At 46.3% G+C, this 15,346-nt stretch overlaps 1 protein-coding gene across 3 annotated transcripts in view; it reads right to left on the bottom strand.

Moving 5' to 3' along the window:
- The window catches only part of VGLL4 (vestigial like family member 4), a 109,167-nt gene that overhangs the window by 43,660 nt on the left and 50,161 nt on the right, over window positions 1-15,346 (bottom strand). The window contains exon 1 of one of the 3 annotated variants that reach the window (XM_068162680.1): window positions 7,417-7,980. The exons of the other annotated variants lie outside the window; for them this stretch is intronic. Within the exon in view, the coding sequence (XP_068018781.1) occupies window positions 7,417-7,498 (82 nt within the window). The 5' untranslated portion in view covers window positions 7,499-7,980. Of the gene's footprint in view, window positions 1-7,416; window positions 7,981-15,346 lie in introns of those variants that run through there. 3 annotated transcript variants of the gene reach the window in all.

Genomic DNA, 15,346 nt, shown 5'->3' with positions numbered 1-15,346 from the left:
TTCTAACCTTGTTTGACATTTTTGTCCCCCACACTGGTGTTACTTCGACTTGAGATTTTCAGGATTGACTTTCCTATTAACACTAAGTAGCTATAGATCTGTGATGGAGGAACCACCTCACTGAAGGCTCTGGGTTACTTTTTCTTAGGTTAGAATCAGTGCTGTGGTCCCAGGAACACCATCACTTCAACTTTCACAGTATCACCAAGGTTGGAAGAGACCTCAAAGATCAGCAAGTCCAACCTGTCACAGACCTCATGACTAAACCATGGCACCAAGTGCCACATCCAATCCCCTCTTGAACACCTCCAGGGGCAGTGACTCCACCACCTCCCTGGGCAGCACATTCCAATGGCGAACAACTCACTCAGTGAAGAACTTTCTCCTCACCTCCTGCCTAAACTTCCCCTGGTGCAGCTTCACCAAGGTTAAGCAAGAAAAAATTGTGTGGAGCTCATTCCTTACAAGTAATACACTCCAAGCTTGCCCTACTTTAGAATCAGTGCCAAACTAGTACTGATATAAAAAATAAAACTCTTCCAACTCCATCCATCCGTAAAGCTAATTCTAATTAAGAGCTTAACTGCCAGCTCAAACCACACTTATGCAGGATGATCCACGGCCTCTCTTCCCATCCCACCAAGCCTCTAAGACACATGCCAGTACTCACACCAAGCTACATGCACCATTACACCAACTTGCAGAGACAGGCATGGGAATGTCAGCTCACCCTTCAAACCAAGAGAAGCTGTTAGATGAGCACCAAGGGAAACCTGCCCCCAGGAAATCAAAACTGTGCATGGTGGCACTCGTGGTGTGTGCATGCTACTGCCCCCCACCCTCCCAGCCTTGGCAGACAGCAGAGTCTTGCATGGCTTTTCCTGAAAGGGAAACAATGACCCTGTGTGTCCAGCAATCCATCCGTGCTCCTTTGTAAAGTCATTTTCAGGGAGATGATACAAGCTGCACCAGAGAGGGGAGGGGGAAATTAAAAGAATTGGCTGGATTTAAGGGGAAAGGAAAAAAGAAATGCAGCCCAAAACCACTCAGGATTCTTTACCACTGGAAAAAGTATAATGCCATTTTTGTCAAGGCTCCTCCAGAAACTTGTGTCCATCACTACCTCATGCTATTATCAGTGAAAAATTATAGGCTCTGTCCTGCTGGATTACTGTTAGTGTAAACAACTTGGCTAAATTGCTTGGCACGCTGGCTGCGTGCAGCATGTTAAAAACTCTGTAGCCTATTCAGCCAAAATCAAACATAAAGGCCCATCTGTATTAATCCACAAGAAGAAATTAATAGACATCTATTTTCATGCAAAGCAGATACTTAAAAAAGGCAAACCCAATACATATGGATGAACTTTTTCATTCATAATTTTAGATGTTGCACAATGAAGGCTGTTGTTGAAGCTGTATTTTTTCCCCCCTCCAACAGCTCTCCATACAATGCAGAGCATTGTTCAGACTCTGGAGCAATTTGAGCTTTTTTCAATGTCTCCTAAAATCCCTGGATTTATATCCAAAGAGACCTGGCACTGTAACAAATTTGACTTGTGAGTAACAAGTTACAGCCTTTAAGCAAATTGCTCATTAACACCTTTTATCCCAGGGAGAAAAAAAGAAAGGGAAAAGAAACCCAAAAACTCTCTGCCTCCTGTCTTATCTATTGAAAGCTGTGGGCAACTCACCGTTATAGTGGTGCTTTTAACTTCCTTGTTTGAGTTCTCAGCACAAATGCTGAACTAGCATCAGGGGTGAGGGAAACAACACAACTCCAGAGAGAAAAAGTGCTTAAGTATGACCTAAATCTCTCCTGCCTTTGATGGATGAGGAAAATAAACTGAATTTTGATGTCAGGACTGAAAAGGATATTCCCAACTTTGTGCTAGGAGGAAATGAGTAAGAAAAGCCCAACTGTGAAGTTGGAGCTCTTTGTTATTTCCTGAAGATAAAAGACATTGCAAAAGCAAACCCCACAGAATGACCCAGAAATGGGGAATGTTCTATAGGTGCATCTCAATTTACATGACTTTGAACAGAAGTTTTACACTGCATTACAAGTAAGAACACTTAATTCACCGTGAAGCAGATTTTTTTTTATCCCATTTATTCTTCCACTAACTCCTCACAGAAGAATAGTGTTAAAGTCATTTTATATATTTAGAAACCAAACTTGGGAGCTAATAGGAGAAACTGATGGTAGAAACCCAGAGTAAAATGCAAAGTCAGCAAAGAGAGCTGATGGAAACTCTTCTTTAGGAGGTAAGAAAACACTCTGCACTGCATGAAAAAGCAAATGAGGTTAGCAGAATCTGTTTCAGGCTGCTCATCTGGTATCAAACAGTGGCCTGTCTGGGAAGGTGCACACATATTCCAAATGCCTTGCAGTGCCCCAAGAAGACACAAGAGCTGTGCAAGCTCAGTGCTGCAGCCAACTAACGCTTCATTGTTACAGGAAGTCAGGGAAATAATTATGTAATGTGCCACTAACTAATGTAAGCTGTCCTGAAACCAAAAGGGGGTGGTTTTCCATAAATCTGGATCCAATTTTCTTCATTAAAAAATAAATAAATCCAGTCTTCTGGACTGTCCAGAGAACTCTGGATAACTCTGCTGAGTGTTCCAAGTCTCATAACGTGCCTGGGGGACTGCTTAGCATCTCATTGCATTTCTTTATACCTTTCCCAGCACAGCAGTTCAAGCCCTGAGAATGCAGCAATAACACAAAGCATTAGAAAACAGGAGAGAGAGGAAGTAAGACAGAAATCTGCCTTCCAACACACCACCAGCTGTATGCTCCCTCAGATAAACAATCCAACTAAGCAGATCTGCTTGGAGACTGCACCTTCTCATACATATTCCATGGGAAACAAGGAGCCAAAACTCACTGGGCTGCCCCTCCTGCACTAGTTCAAGGGTGCAATCACCTGTGATTTGCTTTCACTCTCAGCCCTCCTGCCATTACCTCACACACAAGAAAGAATATTCAGCTCAAGTTCAGTGAGTTTCCATTGCAAAACAAGATGCAGATGTCCCACCTCTGAATGCATGCCCAGATCAAGTGCCTGACATTTGATACCATGCGCTGGCAATGCCAGGCTGGGACAGAATGGTTCTGTTTGGTGGCCTTTGCACCTCCTGAGGACAAGAGCTTCCCAAGAGTGTTGTGATGTCCCTGAGCTCATTAGGAAGAAAACAATGATATGAAAGCACTACTCATTAAACTGGCCATTGTTAGTAACTGGCAGCGAATGTTTAGCAGAAGGAGATCAGATGTATTTGTGTTAAAAATCAGCATCCAGATGCTGAGTCAACAATTCTCGAATTATTTCTTCTTCTCTCATTGCACCAAACATTTTACAGCAAATTGCTTGAAATGGTTCATCTCTGCTAATGCAACTGCCACTTTCCCACTGGTGAAGACTACACATTCCCATTTGAATGATTTGAAAAATCTTTCTTTCAGCAGGGAGAGAGAGGGAAAACTCAATGGTCTTTTTTTATGCAACTTGTTAAAAAAACACCCCACCATGCAGTTAAACTTAAGATTTTCTTCCAAAAGCATCAATCAAGAGATGAAATTACCATGGGGAATCAAGAGGAGCTCAAAGCCAGTAATTAGATTAATAGAACACTCAAAGGGACACAAATTATCACTGTAAAACAACCTCAAGGAAAGGAAATGGCTTTGTTCTACGGTTCAAAGTTATAGACCCTCTTTCAAAACCCCTCTTACATCATCTCTGGTTGTAATCCTCTTGCTGGCTGTGGCTGGTTTAATTATATGAGTGTGCAGAGCTTTCCATCACACAGAGTGCTGAGGCCAAAACGCACCTCTGGACATCATCTAGCCCAAATCTCCTGCTCACAATCAGGCGTAACTAGGACGGGTCGTTCAGAGCTATATCCAGCTGGGGATTACCTCCACAAATGGAGACTCCACAACCTCTCTGGACAACCCATGCCAGTGTCACACCACCCTCACAATAAACAAACAATTTAAAACATTCTCATGATTGAGAGAAGAGTCAACTTCAGCTAAGGTTCCATAGTACACAGTGGTCAGCCAAACCTGCAACAAACGATTACCTCTTAACGAATAATGGGAGAACTTCTAGAGCTCCCCTCTCCTCACCCACAACCTCAACAAAAGGCCACTCTTCTCTCCATAAAGCAGGGTCCATCTCTATCAGTCACCATTCTGCTCTCTTCCCCTCAACCTCTGCAGAGCAGGCCCAACCCAGAAATAAGTTTTATTCATCAGAATCCAACAGCACACTGTCAGTAAGCGTTCCCACGCCCGCTAGAGTGCGATCATGAATGACACTAGTGAGGAACAGATTAAGACATGGTTGAGGTTTCCTGCACCTACCAGCCAAGGACAACTAACCAAGTGCTGGTGTTAGCAGATAACACATAGCTATCTGTAACTCCTGCTGAGCAAGAAAAAGCAGGACTTGTCTCGGGATGCAAATTACATTCTTGTGCTCCATGTGGAACTAAAGGGCTGCCAAACACACAGGATGGAGGAACTCTTCCCATTTCCTATGTACCAATCCATCTCTTACCCATAGGCTGCAGGTACAAGTCAGTGGCACACAGTCCCAGTGGCTTGTGCCAGAGGTGAAAGATCAAAAACACGAGCAAACCTCATAAAATGCCAATGTCACAGCATAAAAGTTATCTCAGAAGTGTTTCAAGGGAGAATATAAAGTGGTTAAGGAACTATTTTGGAGAGGAGGAGGCTCAGGGGAGACCTTCTTGCTGTCTGCAGCTCCCTGAAGGGAGGTTGTAGCCGGGTGGGGGTTGGTCTCTTCTCCCAGGCAACCAGCACCAGAACAGGAGGACACAGTCTCAGGCTGTGCCAGGGGAGGTTTGGGCTGGAGGTGAGGAGAAAGTTCTTCCCAGAATGAGTAGCTGGCCATTGGAGTGTGCTGCCCAGGGAGGTGGAGGGGTCACCATCCCTGGAGGTGTTCAGAAAAGGACTGGATGTGGCACTTGGTGCCATGGTTTAATTGGCCATGAGGAGTTGGGTGACAGGTTGGACTTGATGATCTCTGAGGTCTTTTTCGACCTTAATGATTCTATGATTCGATTTCCTGTGGCATATAGGGCCTTAATTTTTTTCCCTCTGACATTTCAGACCTATTGTAATGCCATACTATGGGTTTGTATCTTAGCCTGCATCTGCAAAAGTACTTTTTCAGGAAGGCTTCTATTTATAGCAGTTCAAGTATGCCCTTCGACAAATCCTAATTAATTGAGTTTGAAAGGGGCACTCTGTTGTGTCCACACAGCCACTCCCCCAGCCCAGCAGTGCCTTTGAAAAGGCAAGGCCCATCAACTGCTGCCACAACTCGCTGATAAAATAAATAGGACGGCAGAGGCATGGAAGATCTGTGGGCATCTGTACAACACCCTTGGAGCTCAGTGCAGATGTGGCCAGTGTTTATCCTTTTGAAACCACGGGGGATATAAACACCCCGCTATAAACACCCCCGAAGTTTCGCTTTGCTTCTCTTCCTTTTGTGTGTGTTTATTTTAGCGTTAAAAATGTTAACTTCCAGAATAAGGAAAACAGCAACAGATGTTTCAGCTAAACAAAGACTGCTACAGTAGGGTCTCTTCCTTAAGCTCTTGAACTATTAAAGAACTGGTTAAATAATTACTGGAGAAAAAGAGCGAGAGGGAAAGAAAAAAAAAACAACAACAAACAAAACAAAAAACACAAAGGGAGCTGGAAAGAATCTTCCACAGATATTAGGTATAATTATAATGAATTGAACTAATGAGCCCAAACTACAGTTTTTCTGCCCCAGTCAACAAAGGACTGAGGAACATGTACCATGTAAGAATTTTCTGCAAGACTTCATGGTCTTTATATCAGAAGTTGTTAATTGCTCCCAAAAGAAAGGACTGGTCACTACAGAGAGCAAGAAAAGCAAGGAAAGAGTTAAAGGAGCCTGCAGCCTGGGTTTTTTTGTTGGTTGGTGATTTGGGGTTGTGTTTTTTTCTGTTTGGTTTTTTTAATTTGTTTCATTTTGGGTTTGTTTGAACTACTTTTCTTGCTGTAATGAAGAAAGAGTATTAAGAAAGCTTGGAAAATTCAACTCTGCTGAATCCCAGCTCTATGTTATTCAGCACAGATCTTAAAAACAAGCAAACAAACAACAAAAAAAAAACAACCCACCAGCTTTACTGGAGAAAATACATACATATTTGTGCGGGAAAGAAAGAAAGAAGAAGGGGAGGGAAGTGAATCAGTGATATTAACAGCTCTACAGGGAGCTCCTCCACTTCCTGAAGGAAAGAAACGTGGCTGGGCTGGTTTGATGACAGAAAAGATGGTACATTTTCCAAGTGAGGTTCAGCTCCCTGCCTTCTGGCTCAGCCTTTTTCTGAAGAGTATGAATAGATAGCTTTGAGTCCTAAGTATCCTCCTGACGGTTTACTTCCCTGACAACTACAGCAAGTTTATTTTCCAAACGGACATGGAAAACGTTCCTGCTGAATCAGAAGAAAGATTTCTGCAAGGCCTGTGTGTGGCTGCAGCACGCAGAGCCCCACTGCCAAGCTGAGTTAGCTCAGTGGTGCCTCTTTCCAGCCCCAGCCAGGCCATAACCACTTCTGCAAACTGCACGTAGGTAAAACTCCACTGTGTTAAGAAAGTGATTTCACCCTGCTACCTCGGGCAGCTTCCAACCAGCATTACTAGTGCGGGCAATATGGAGAGCGAGCGCCAGCCTACATCGGCTGAAAGCGACAGAAGTGAAGTTCAGATCCAGCAAAGAGGGGCAAAACCCCCTCCGTTTTTCCCCGCTGGAGTTGTGTAACGCTGTCCCCAGGGGCCGGGAGCGTGGGGCGGTTCCTGGGCAGAGGGGCACAGGGGGTGGCGGCCATGGCCAGCCCCGGGCTCTGCTGCACGGGGCAGGGGTGGCCGGACAATGGGCCCCGCCAGCCCCGCTCTCTTCTGCAGGGTCTCCAGTGAGAGCTGCCAGGCTGGATCTCGGCTGTGAGCACCGCTGTGCCCACTGCCAGCCTGGGTCTCGAATGGGAAGGTGCGGTAAAGCTCACACCCACCCCACCGCTTCTACAGCGCCTGAAACGGGGAACAAAAAACTCTACCTGCCACACAACCAACACGGCCTCTTGCACGGCCTCTTCTTTAACAAAAAGCAACAGTAACATTAAATTAAGTCTTTGGGGAAGAAAGAAAAGAAAAAAAATAAAAAAGAGGCAGGCAAATTCAACGAAAATAAAACAAATCCCTCCCCTTGAACAAAGCTTTAATTAAGCACACACTGCAAAGCATCCCACCACCCACCCCACGGATCCCCTCCCCAGAGGAAAACTTCAGGCTTACAAACAAAATAAATCGGAGCAAGGGCGCCCGGTGGAAGGAAAGCGTTACCTTCATAGCACAGAATGCCGATATTGTTGTTCATCTTGTCCAAGTACTGGTAGTTCAACAGGTCCATCTTCATAAACAGCATTTATCGGGCTAGCAGCAGAGACCCGCTCGCCTGCGTTCGCCCGAGTTCAGGGGAGAGGAGGAGGCCGAGCAGAGGGTGCCGAGGGCTCTCCCGGCTTCCCAAACTTCCCCAGCACAAGGCCCAGCCTTCGGCTCACCGCAGCAGAGCGTAGAGAGGAGAGCTGGAGCGATCGAAGCACACACGCGCGCACGCTCGCCCTTCCAAACTTCGCGAAACTACACTTTACTGTGTCCTTCAGCACAAAGAAGCCTGTCTAGAAATTTTCAAGTCTTTTTCCAATTTAAAAAAAGAAAAAAAAAAAAAAAAGGTAAAAAGGGAGAATGTTTTTAAAAAGAAAGGTTGGGGGGGGGGGGGGGGGGAAGGTAATAAAACGGCGAGGAGGGAAGTTTCCTGGGACAAAGGCACGCTGGCGGCGCTCACAGCCCGCTGCGAGCTCCCTGCGCTGACATGCCGGCTATGCCTGGTATGGCTCCGATGTCAGCCGCTTCCCCGGCTGGGGCGGGGGGGGCCGCGCATGCCCCGTCAGCCCCGGGCTCCGCGGATGTCAGGGATGTTTGCTGCACAACATCAGCCTCCCAATGCTCCCGCCGCTGCAAAGGAAGGGGCGGCGGCGGCCCGCCTGGCGGGGCCTGGGCATAGAGAGAGCCCGGGGCCCGTGCGGCGCGGCCTGGGGCAGCGGCGTGCCCGGAAAGGAGAGGGGTCCGGAGTGAGGGACCTGGGGCGGAAGAGAGCCTTGGAAAGAGAGGGGCCCGCAGAGAGGGGCCTGGGGCAAAGGGGAGCCCACGGAGAGGGGGTCCAAGCAGCAGGGCCTGCGATGGAGAGGAGTCTGGAGAGGAGCCTGGGGGAGCAGAGGTCTTGGGAAGAGGGGGCCTGTAGAGGAGGGGCTCCGAGTGGCAGGGCCTGAGCAGAGGGGAGCTCGGGCTGAGGAGCCCGAGCGGCGCCGGCTCCTGGCGAGGGAGCAGCGGGGCACTGCCCAAGGTAAGGAGGAGGAGGAGGTGGGGGAAGGCAAGAGCAGCCCGGGGAGCCGAGGGGCCTCCTTTGGGCACAGGGTAGGAGCTGACTATGAGAGCAGCTTTCTGGTCAGGCTGCTGGGCAGAACTGAGCTAAACCCATCTGTTTAAAATTAATTCCCTCTCTTAAACGTTTACTTAATTTCCTAGCACGGCCTCAGGCATATCCCAGTACTGCTGCAGTGAAAAACAATGCCGTTTTACAGGAACAGCACAGCAGCTCTGGTATGATAACGATGATGAAAGAAATGAAGCACACTGGGTACACCTGTGTGCATACAAACAGGTACCTGGTACTCACACACACAAAACTACAATTCAGCCAGGACACTTGTACATCTGATTGTTTTTAAAGGCCTACCAGCAGTTAAATGTTCTGTGTTCTGGATTTTTAACAGCTGCTAAAGCCCCAGTTGAAGTGACACCAGTGATGGAGATTCTTACAGCTGTTGCTCTCATCTCAGGATGTGGTCTGTCCTTCTGCAGTCACAGTCTCCATCACAAAGACTCTAGCCGCTCATACAGATGTGTATGAATCATCCTAGGAGGGCAGAACATCTCCATGGGTATAAAAGCATGTGCTAACCTAATGGGTATCAATTTGCATTTCCTGCACCTGATCAGCACCTGAAGTCTGATTCAACAGAAAAATAACTACTGGGTAAGTGTGGACTCAGGCAAAATTTAAAAAGCTAATGGAATCCTAATCTCTCTGCCCTTCTTGCCTTGTAACACAAGTCAGTCCTTCCTTTCTGGGATGGAGAATTTTAATTCCACAAGAGCAGAGCATCAGGGGAAACTAATAACAAACTCTCATTTCCACCTTGAGAACTTTCCCCTCTGTTAGCAAAGGGGAGGCTCGTCCACTACAGAGGCAACTCATTTTGTCAAGGCATTTTGAAAGTGACTGAATGCTCTGCAGATTTCAGTCAGATGAGGTAAGTTAGTTAAATTTCAGGCTGACAAATAGGAATAAGAAATTCATCCTCAAGGAAGACTCACTAGAACCCAAATAAGGCTCCTCCTCACCTCAGACACAAAGGTAGTCCTGTCCTTGCACTTCAGCTGACAGAGAATGTCCACCAACAGTGCTGAATTCAATACAGCAGGAACATACCACCTAAAAGGGATTCTGCACTGCTGGGAAAGTGAAGGTCAAGAAACCTTTGGTTGATTATTTGTATGCAACAAGGCCACTCTCCTAATTGGAAGTGTCCTATCAATCTTTACGGTTTTACAGCACGTTAGTGTCTCACGAGTACCTGACTCCGGGTAACAGCACATCTGCTGGGTAGGACTTCATTAAAAAGAGACTGCAGTTGGGTTTTTGCCTCCCAGGATTTGTTACCACAAAAGCTGCAACCAGACATCTCCAGACCAAAGCTGTGCATAGCATTTTCTAGAAAGAGGAATGTTGTGGATAGAGAAGAGCACGATGGGTTTTGAGCAGGGAGATCAGAAGGTTTAGACAACAGCTCACATCCTGCATACTCAAAGACAGCCAACACCTACGCTTCAGATTAAACCAGCCATCTAGTCAAGGGAAATCTTAGCCCTTTAAGATAGAAACTGCAATAAAAATCCAAACTTACAACATCAGCAAGAGAAGGATGTTTCTTAAGGAAGAAAATTGTGTTTCATGCTGAAGTGTGGCAAAGCTTTTGGGGGAAAATACTTCTGAGCTGTACAGTTTAATAGAGAGAGCATCCCTGACTTCACATTGATACAACACACCCTGAAGGATGCCTGGGAAGGATAAGCAGAGAGAAATATTTTTCTCCAGCTTAAAATACTTCAGTTTTTGTGGGATGTACAGGTGACATGGAAGAAAAAAGAATACCCTCAACTTCTTCAGAGCAGTGCTCTACAAGACAGGGTTTGCACAAAGTGTGTTAGCCACACAAAAGGATTATAGTTGCAACAAAAGGACTGTAGTTCCAAGTGCAATAAAAATTCCTCTATATTCAAAGATACATGTTTCTTCAAGTTGTTTGGAAGAGCAAGGTTGGGTATGGTCTACAAACCACTGCTCAGGAGTGCTGTCTAGACACTAATAGAGAAGTTAAGGCTTTATTAGACCAGTAACTACTGGTGTGCAGCTTTTAAGACAGTAATGATTGCTTTGTGATGTGAATGGCTTTCAGCAGTATGTTATACACTGTGATTAATGCTTGCCAAATGTTGTGTGTTGAACCTGGATGCTTGACATTAAATAATAATGAACTGGTACCAAACATGGGGAGCTTGATGAATTTCCAACTCAAAACCTCTACCCTGAAAGTAAGGCAATGCTTAGTGAAAGAACAGGGTGGAGTTATCAATGCAAATAGATCTTGAGCATTGCAAAACCTTTCTTTGAAAGGGAAATTAGCAACAAATTCAAGTCTAGCAGATGTTAACCTTAAATACTGGCACGACCAGTGTGAAATACTCTGTTTCTGACAGCAAAGAATTCCCAACAGCTTGACTCAAGCTGCTGTTGTAACACACTTCACCAGTCTGAGGTACCTGCTACTCAACTGGAATCAATAATCACTGCAGCAGAGTGCAACATACACAGAACAACACACTTGACATAAACATCTTTTCCAACCAAAATGATTCTAAGAACATCGAGTCCAACCATTAGCCCAGCACTGCCAGGTCACCACTAAACCGTGTCCCTCAGCACCACATCTACACAGCTTTGAAACCCCTCCAGAGATGGGGACTCCACCTTTTTGAGGAAAGGTGTTTCCTCTTCCCCTATCACTTGTTCCTTGGGAGAAGGGAATGATCACCTCAGGACCTTTGTTAGTTCTCTCTGTTCTTCTACAGGCTGATAATTACAAACACAGTTATGTGCTGTAGTATCTGTGCTTCGTATGAGCTGGAGTAGCTCCGGTAGGACTGACTGCTCACGCTTTCCTTCTGCAGAGCAGCTAAATGCCCGTATCTATGCACGGAGAGCTTCAAACGCTGCACTTCTAACACAACAGCATCCTCTAGAGGCAGCTCAACAGCCACAGGCGTCCTTCCGAGCCACCTTGCGCTTAGACTTGTGTCACATAGGAGATCAGATCACAGGATGTTAAGGGTTGGAAGGGACCTCTGGAGGTCTTCAACCCCCCTGCCAGTGCAGGATCATAGAATCCAGCATGGGTCACACAACAATGCATCCAGACAGGCCTTGAAAATCTCCAGAGAAGGAGACTCCACAACCTCTCTGGGGAGCTTGTTCCAGGGCTCTGGGACCCTTACAGTGAAGAAGTTCTTCCTCATGTTGAGGTGGAACTTCCTGTGCTGTAGTTTGCATCCATTGCCCCTTGTCCTATCCCAGGGCACAAGTGAGCAGAGCCTGTCCCTTCCTTCCCGACACACAGACCTCATCTGTTTACATTTACTAGATTCCCTCTCAGATGTGATTCTAATTAGCCCATGCAGAAGATGAGACAGTTCAACTCCTTGCTGATCTTCTGATTCAGCAAAAAACATCAGGTCTTCACCCAAGAATGTCTTATCACAGAGGTATTCTGAGGCAAGCAAAGCAAACTAGAAGAAAATAAATAATAATTAAAATAGAGGTGGTTCTAAAGCATAGGTAAATCACCACTATCAAAACCAAGAGGCTAAATATGTACTTTGGCAGCTCATGCCTGCACTGGGGTGGAGCTGGACAAAATTCTGTGCTGCTTGTCTCCAACTGCTGCAGGGAGTTTGGACTAGATGAGCTTTAAAGGTCCCTTCCACCCCAAACCAGTCTGGGAGTCTATGAATTCTCACAGTAAGAAAACATCACCACTCTCCCTCTTGGAGAATACAGCAGTACTCTTACAAGAATAGGGTGAAGCAACTGATGCTGTGGCCTCAAACAGCTCCATGTGTTTCCCCTAAGCTGGCTGATCTGTGGTCAGGTGGACCAATGTCCCTGGGCACTGGGTCACTCTTGCTGCACCTCTTTCAGCTTCTTTTCATCAAAACAGAATCTAGCTTATGGCTGAGACTGCTCTGCAATGCAGACCAAAGAAGAGCAGTCAAGAGAGTCACTCTGAAAGCAAACATCAGCCACAACTAAAGCACTGGTGCAGAAGCTGAAGGGAACTGAGTGTGCTTCAGATCCACAGTGCTCAAGAAACCTACCTTTACAAGAAGTTACAGTGCATGTTGAGAGCGTGGTAGGTGATTGGATCGCTGCTTCCTAACTGCTGAGAAAACTTTTGCACTATAAAAATGAGTAGTCCTGGCTTACTGAGCAGTAACAGGGCCCAAGATAAAAATGAATCCTTACAATAATCAGGTGTTGTTTTTCTACTTGAAATTCTGTGGGAGGAAGCGGCAAATCTTTAATGAATCGAGTCCGTAATATCAGATTTGACAGGAAAGACTTCACATGGTTTATACAGCACCTAGACACAGATTCATAGAAAGGTTTGGCTTGGAAGGGACCTAAAAGATCAGCCAGTTCCAGCCTCCCACCATGGGCAGGGACACCTCACACTACAGCAGGTTGTTCAAGGCCTTGTCCAACCTGGCCTTGAACATCTCCAGTGAGGGAGTATCCACAACCTCCCTGAGCCATCTGTTCCAGTGTCTCACCACCCCCACTGTAAAGAATTTCTTTGTCACCTCCAGTCTCAGTCTCCCCTCTTCCAGCTCAAAGCCATTGCCCCTTGTCCTATGACTTCCAGCCCTTGTCAAAAGTTCCTCTGCAACTCTCCTGTAGCCCCCTTTAGGTACTGGAAGGCTGCTCTAAGGTCTCCCCAGACCCTTCTCTTCTCCAGGCTGAAGAGCCTCAATTCTCTCAGCCTGTCCCCATAGGAGAGGTGCTCCAGCCCCTTGATCATCTTTCTCACCTCCTCTCTGGACCCACTCCAACAGTTTCATGTCCTTCTTGTGTTGGGGGCACCAGAACTGGACACAGTGCTCCAGGTGGGGTCTCAGGAGAGCAGCGGGGCAGAATGCCCTCCCTGTCCTGCTGCTCTCACTGCTTTGGATGCAGTCCAGCACACAACTGCCTGCTGGGCTGCCAGTGACCACTGCCAGCTTAGGATGAGAGTTTTTCCATCAACTGACACCCCCAAGTCCTTCCAAGCAAGATGCCAGGGAGGAATCATCCGTTTCTCTCCCGTCTCCTTGCTATCCTTAACCCAGCCCATCTTCAGCCTCTCTCACCAGTTCCCCTTTGCCTCTCCTTACTCTGCTCTCCCATGGGTGCCAGCTCCCTTGGGCAGCAGCACTGTAGAGCCTGAGAAAATGGGTTTGGTGCAGTTTTACTAGCTTGGTCTAACTCTCTGCCACAAAACATCTTTCAGTGGGAAGATGTATGATGCTGGCCAAGAATCAACACCATAGAAGAACAATGTGCAAGCCACTCTCTTGGACATGACTGAAATCTCTCCCTATTCTATTTCTCTACATTGATACAGTGACCTATTTTAGAATCATGGAATGGTCTGGGTTGGAGGGGACCTCCAAAGGGCATCAAGTCCAGTAAGCAGGGAATCCTCAACTAGATCAGGCTGCTCAGAGCCCTGTCAAGCCTCACCAGGGATGGGGCCCCAACTACCTCTCTGGGCAGCCTGTTCCAGTGTTCTACTATCCTCATGGTAAAGAACTTGTTCCTAAATCCCAAATGGTTTTGTATCATTCCATTTTTGAATGGACACATCTGCTGCAGGTCCTGAGGGCAGACAGGCATTTGTGATACACCACCTATCAGCTCAATACTCTCAAAGGAGGAGGTGGAGGAGTACAGCAAGAATACTCTGCCCCAGGTTTGACCTTTTTTAACCAAAAGAAGGAGCACATTTTAGTGAAGGGCTGCTAGGTGGCGATGTGCCTGAAGGAAAAAAATGAGGCTTTTTCTTTCCCTCCCCACACAACTGCAGAGCTGCTGCACCTTGAGTTTTATTATTCCATCAGAACACGTTTCACAGGGAGGGGGGAAGTAAACAAAACTCCTCTTTTAAGCAAGAGGAAGTGTTTGATTTAAATACCTTTAGATACAATAAGAAAATACAGTTACAATGTGTTCAACGTGTAGGAAGTTGAGATGCATAAGGAAAAGGACATCTGATGTTTCCAGCAAGCACCTACCTCAGCAGCTGTGCTCCTGAGAGCCACACCAAACAACACAGAGCCCAACTTGTTGCTGAGTTAGGTATCACAAACCCTACCAACTTCATAGACTTTTAACAAAGCATTAAGTAACCACGACCACACCAGTGAGCAGAACATAGCTAAACACACATTCTTCCAGATCTCTTTTTTCCAAGCATAAAGAGACATTCCAAATGAATTTTAAATCACATCAAGCCACCTTCTCCCCTTCACAGCCTTAAAAAGCAAAAAGCTCCACCAGGCAGAGCACCTCTGAACTAAAGCCAGTGTGTGCCTCTTGTTTTACCTGTCCTTTACTAGCTAAAGGTTATAACACCATGCCAGCCATTATAGAGCAGATTGTTCCCCTCCTTGCTCTTCCTTTGTCTCCTTCTTCCTGCTGGACAAAACCAGCCTGGATGAGGCACTCGGTGCCACGGGTGAGTTGATTAGATGGTGTTGGGTGATAGGTTGGACTTGATGATCTCAAAGGTCTTTTCCAACCTGGTTAATTCTGTATTGTGTATTCTGTATTGGTGCTGAGGAACACGGTTTAATGGTGATCTAGCAGTGCGGGGTTAATGCTCGGACCTGATGCTCTTAAAGGTTTCCTCCCACCCAAAGCAGAACCATGATTCTATAAAAGATGGTTTTGTTATCAGTGGAGTTCCTCAAGATCAAAATATCAGACTTACAGCTGACAGTAAGTTGTAGCACAATCATTTGTGTTCCCTTTCATTCTTGCACTCTAACTTATGCA

This window comes from Melanerpes formicivorus, unplaced genomic scaffold, assembly GCF_026170545.1.
Source record: "Melanerpes formicivorus ecotype bairdi unplaced genomic scaffold, bMelFor1.0.p_v2 SCAF_66, whole genome shotgun sequence".
In the NCBI taxonomy this organism is placed as follows: Eukaryota; Metazoa; Chordata; class Aves; order Piciformes; family Picidae; genus Melanerpes; species Melanerpes formicivorus.
This window is presented reverse-complemented; position numbering and strand designations above follow the sequence as displayed.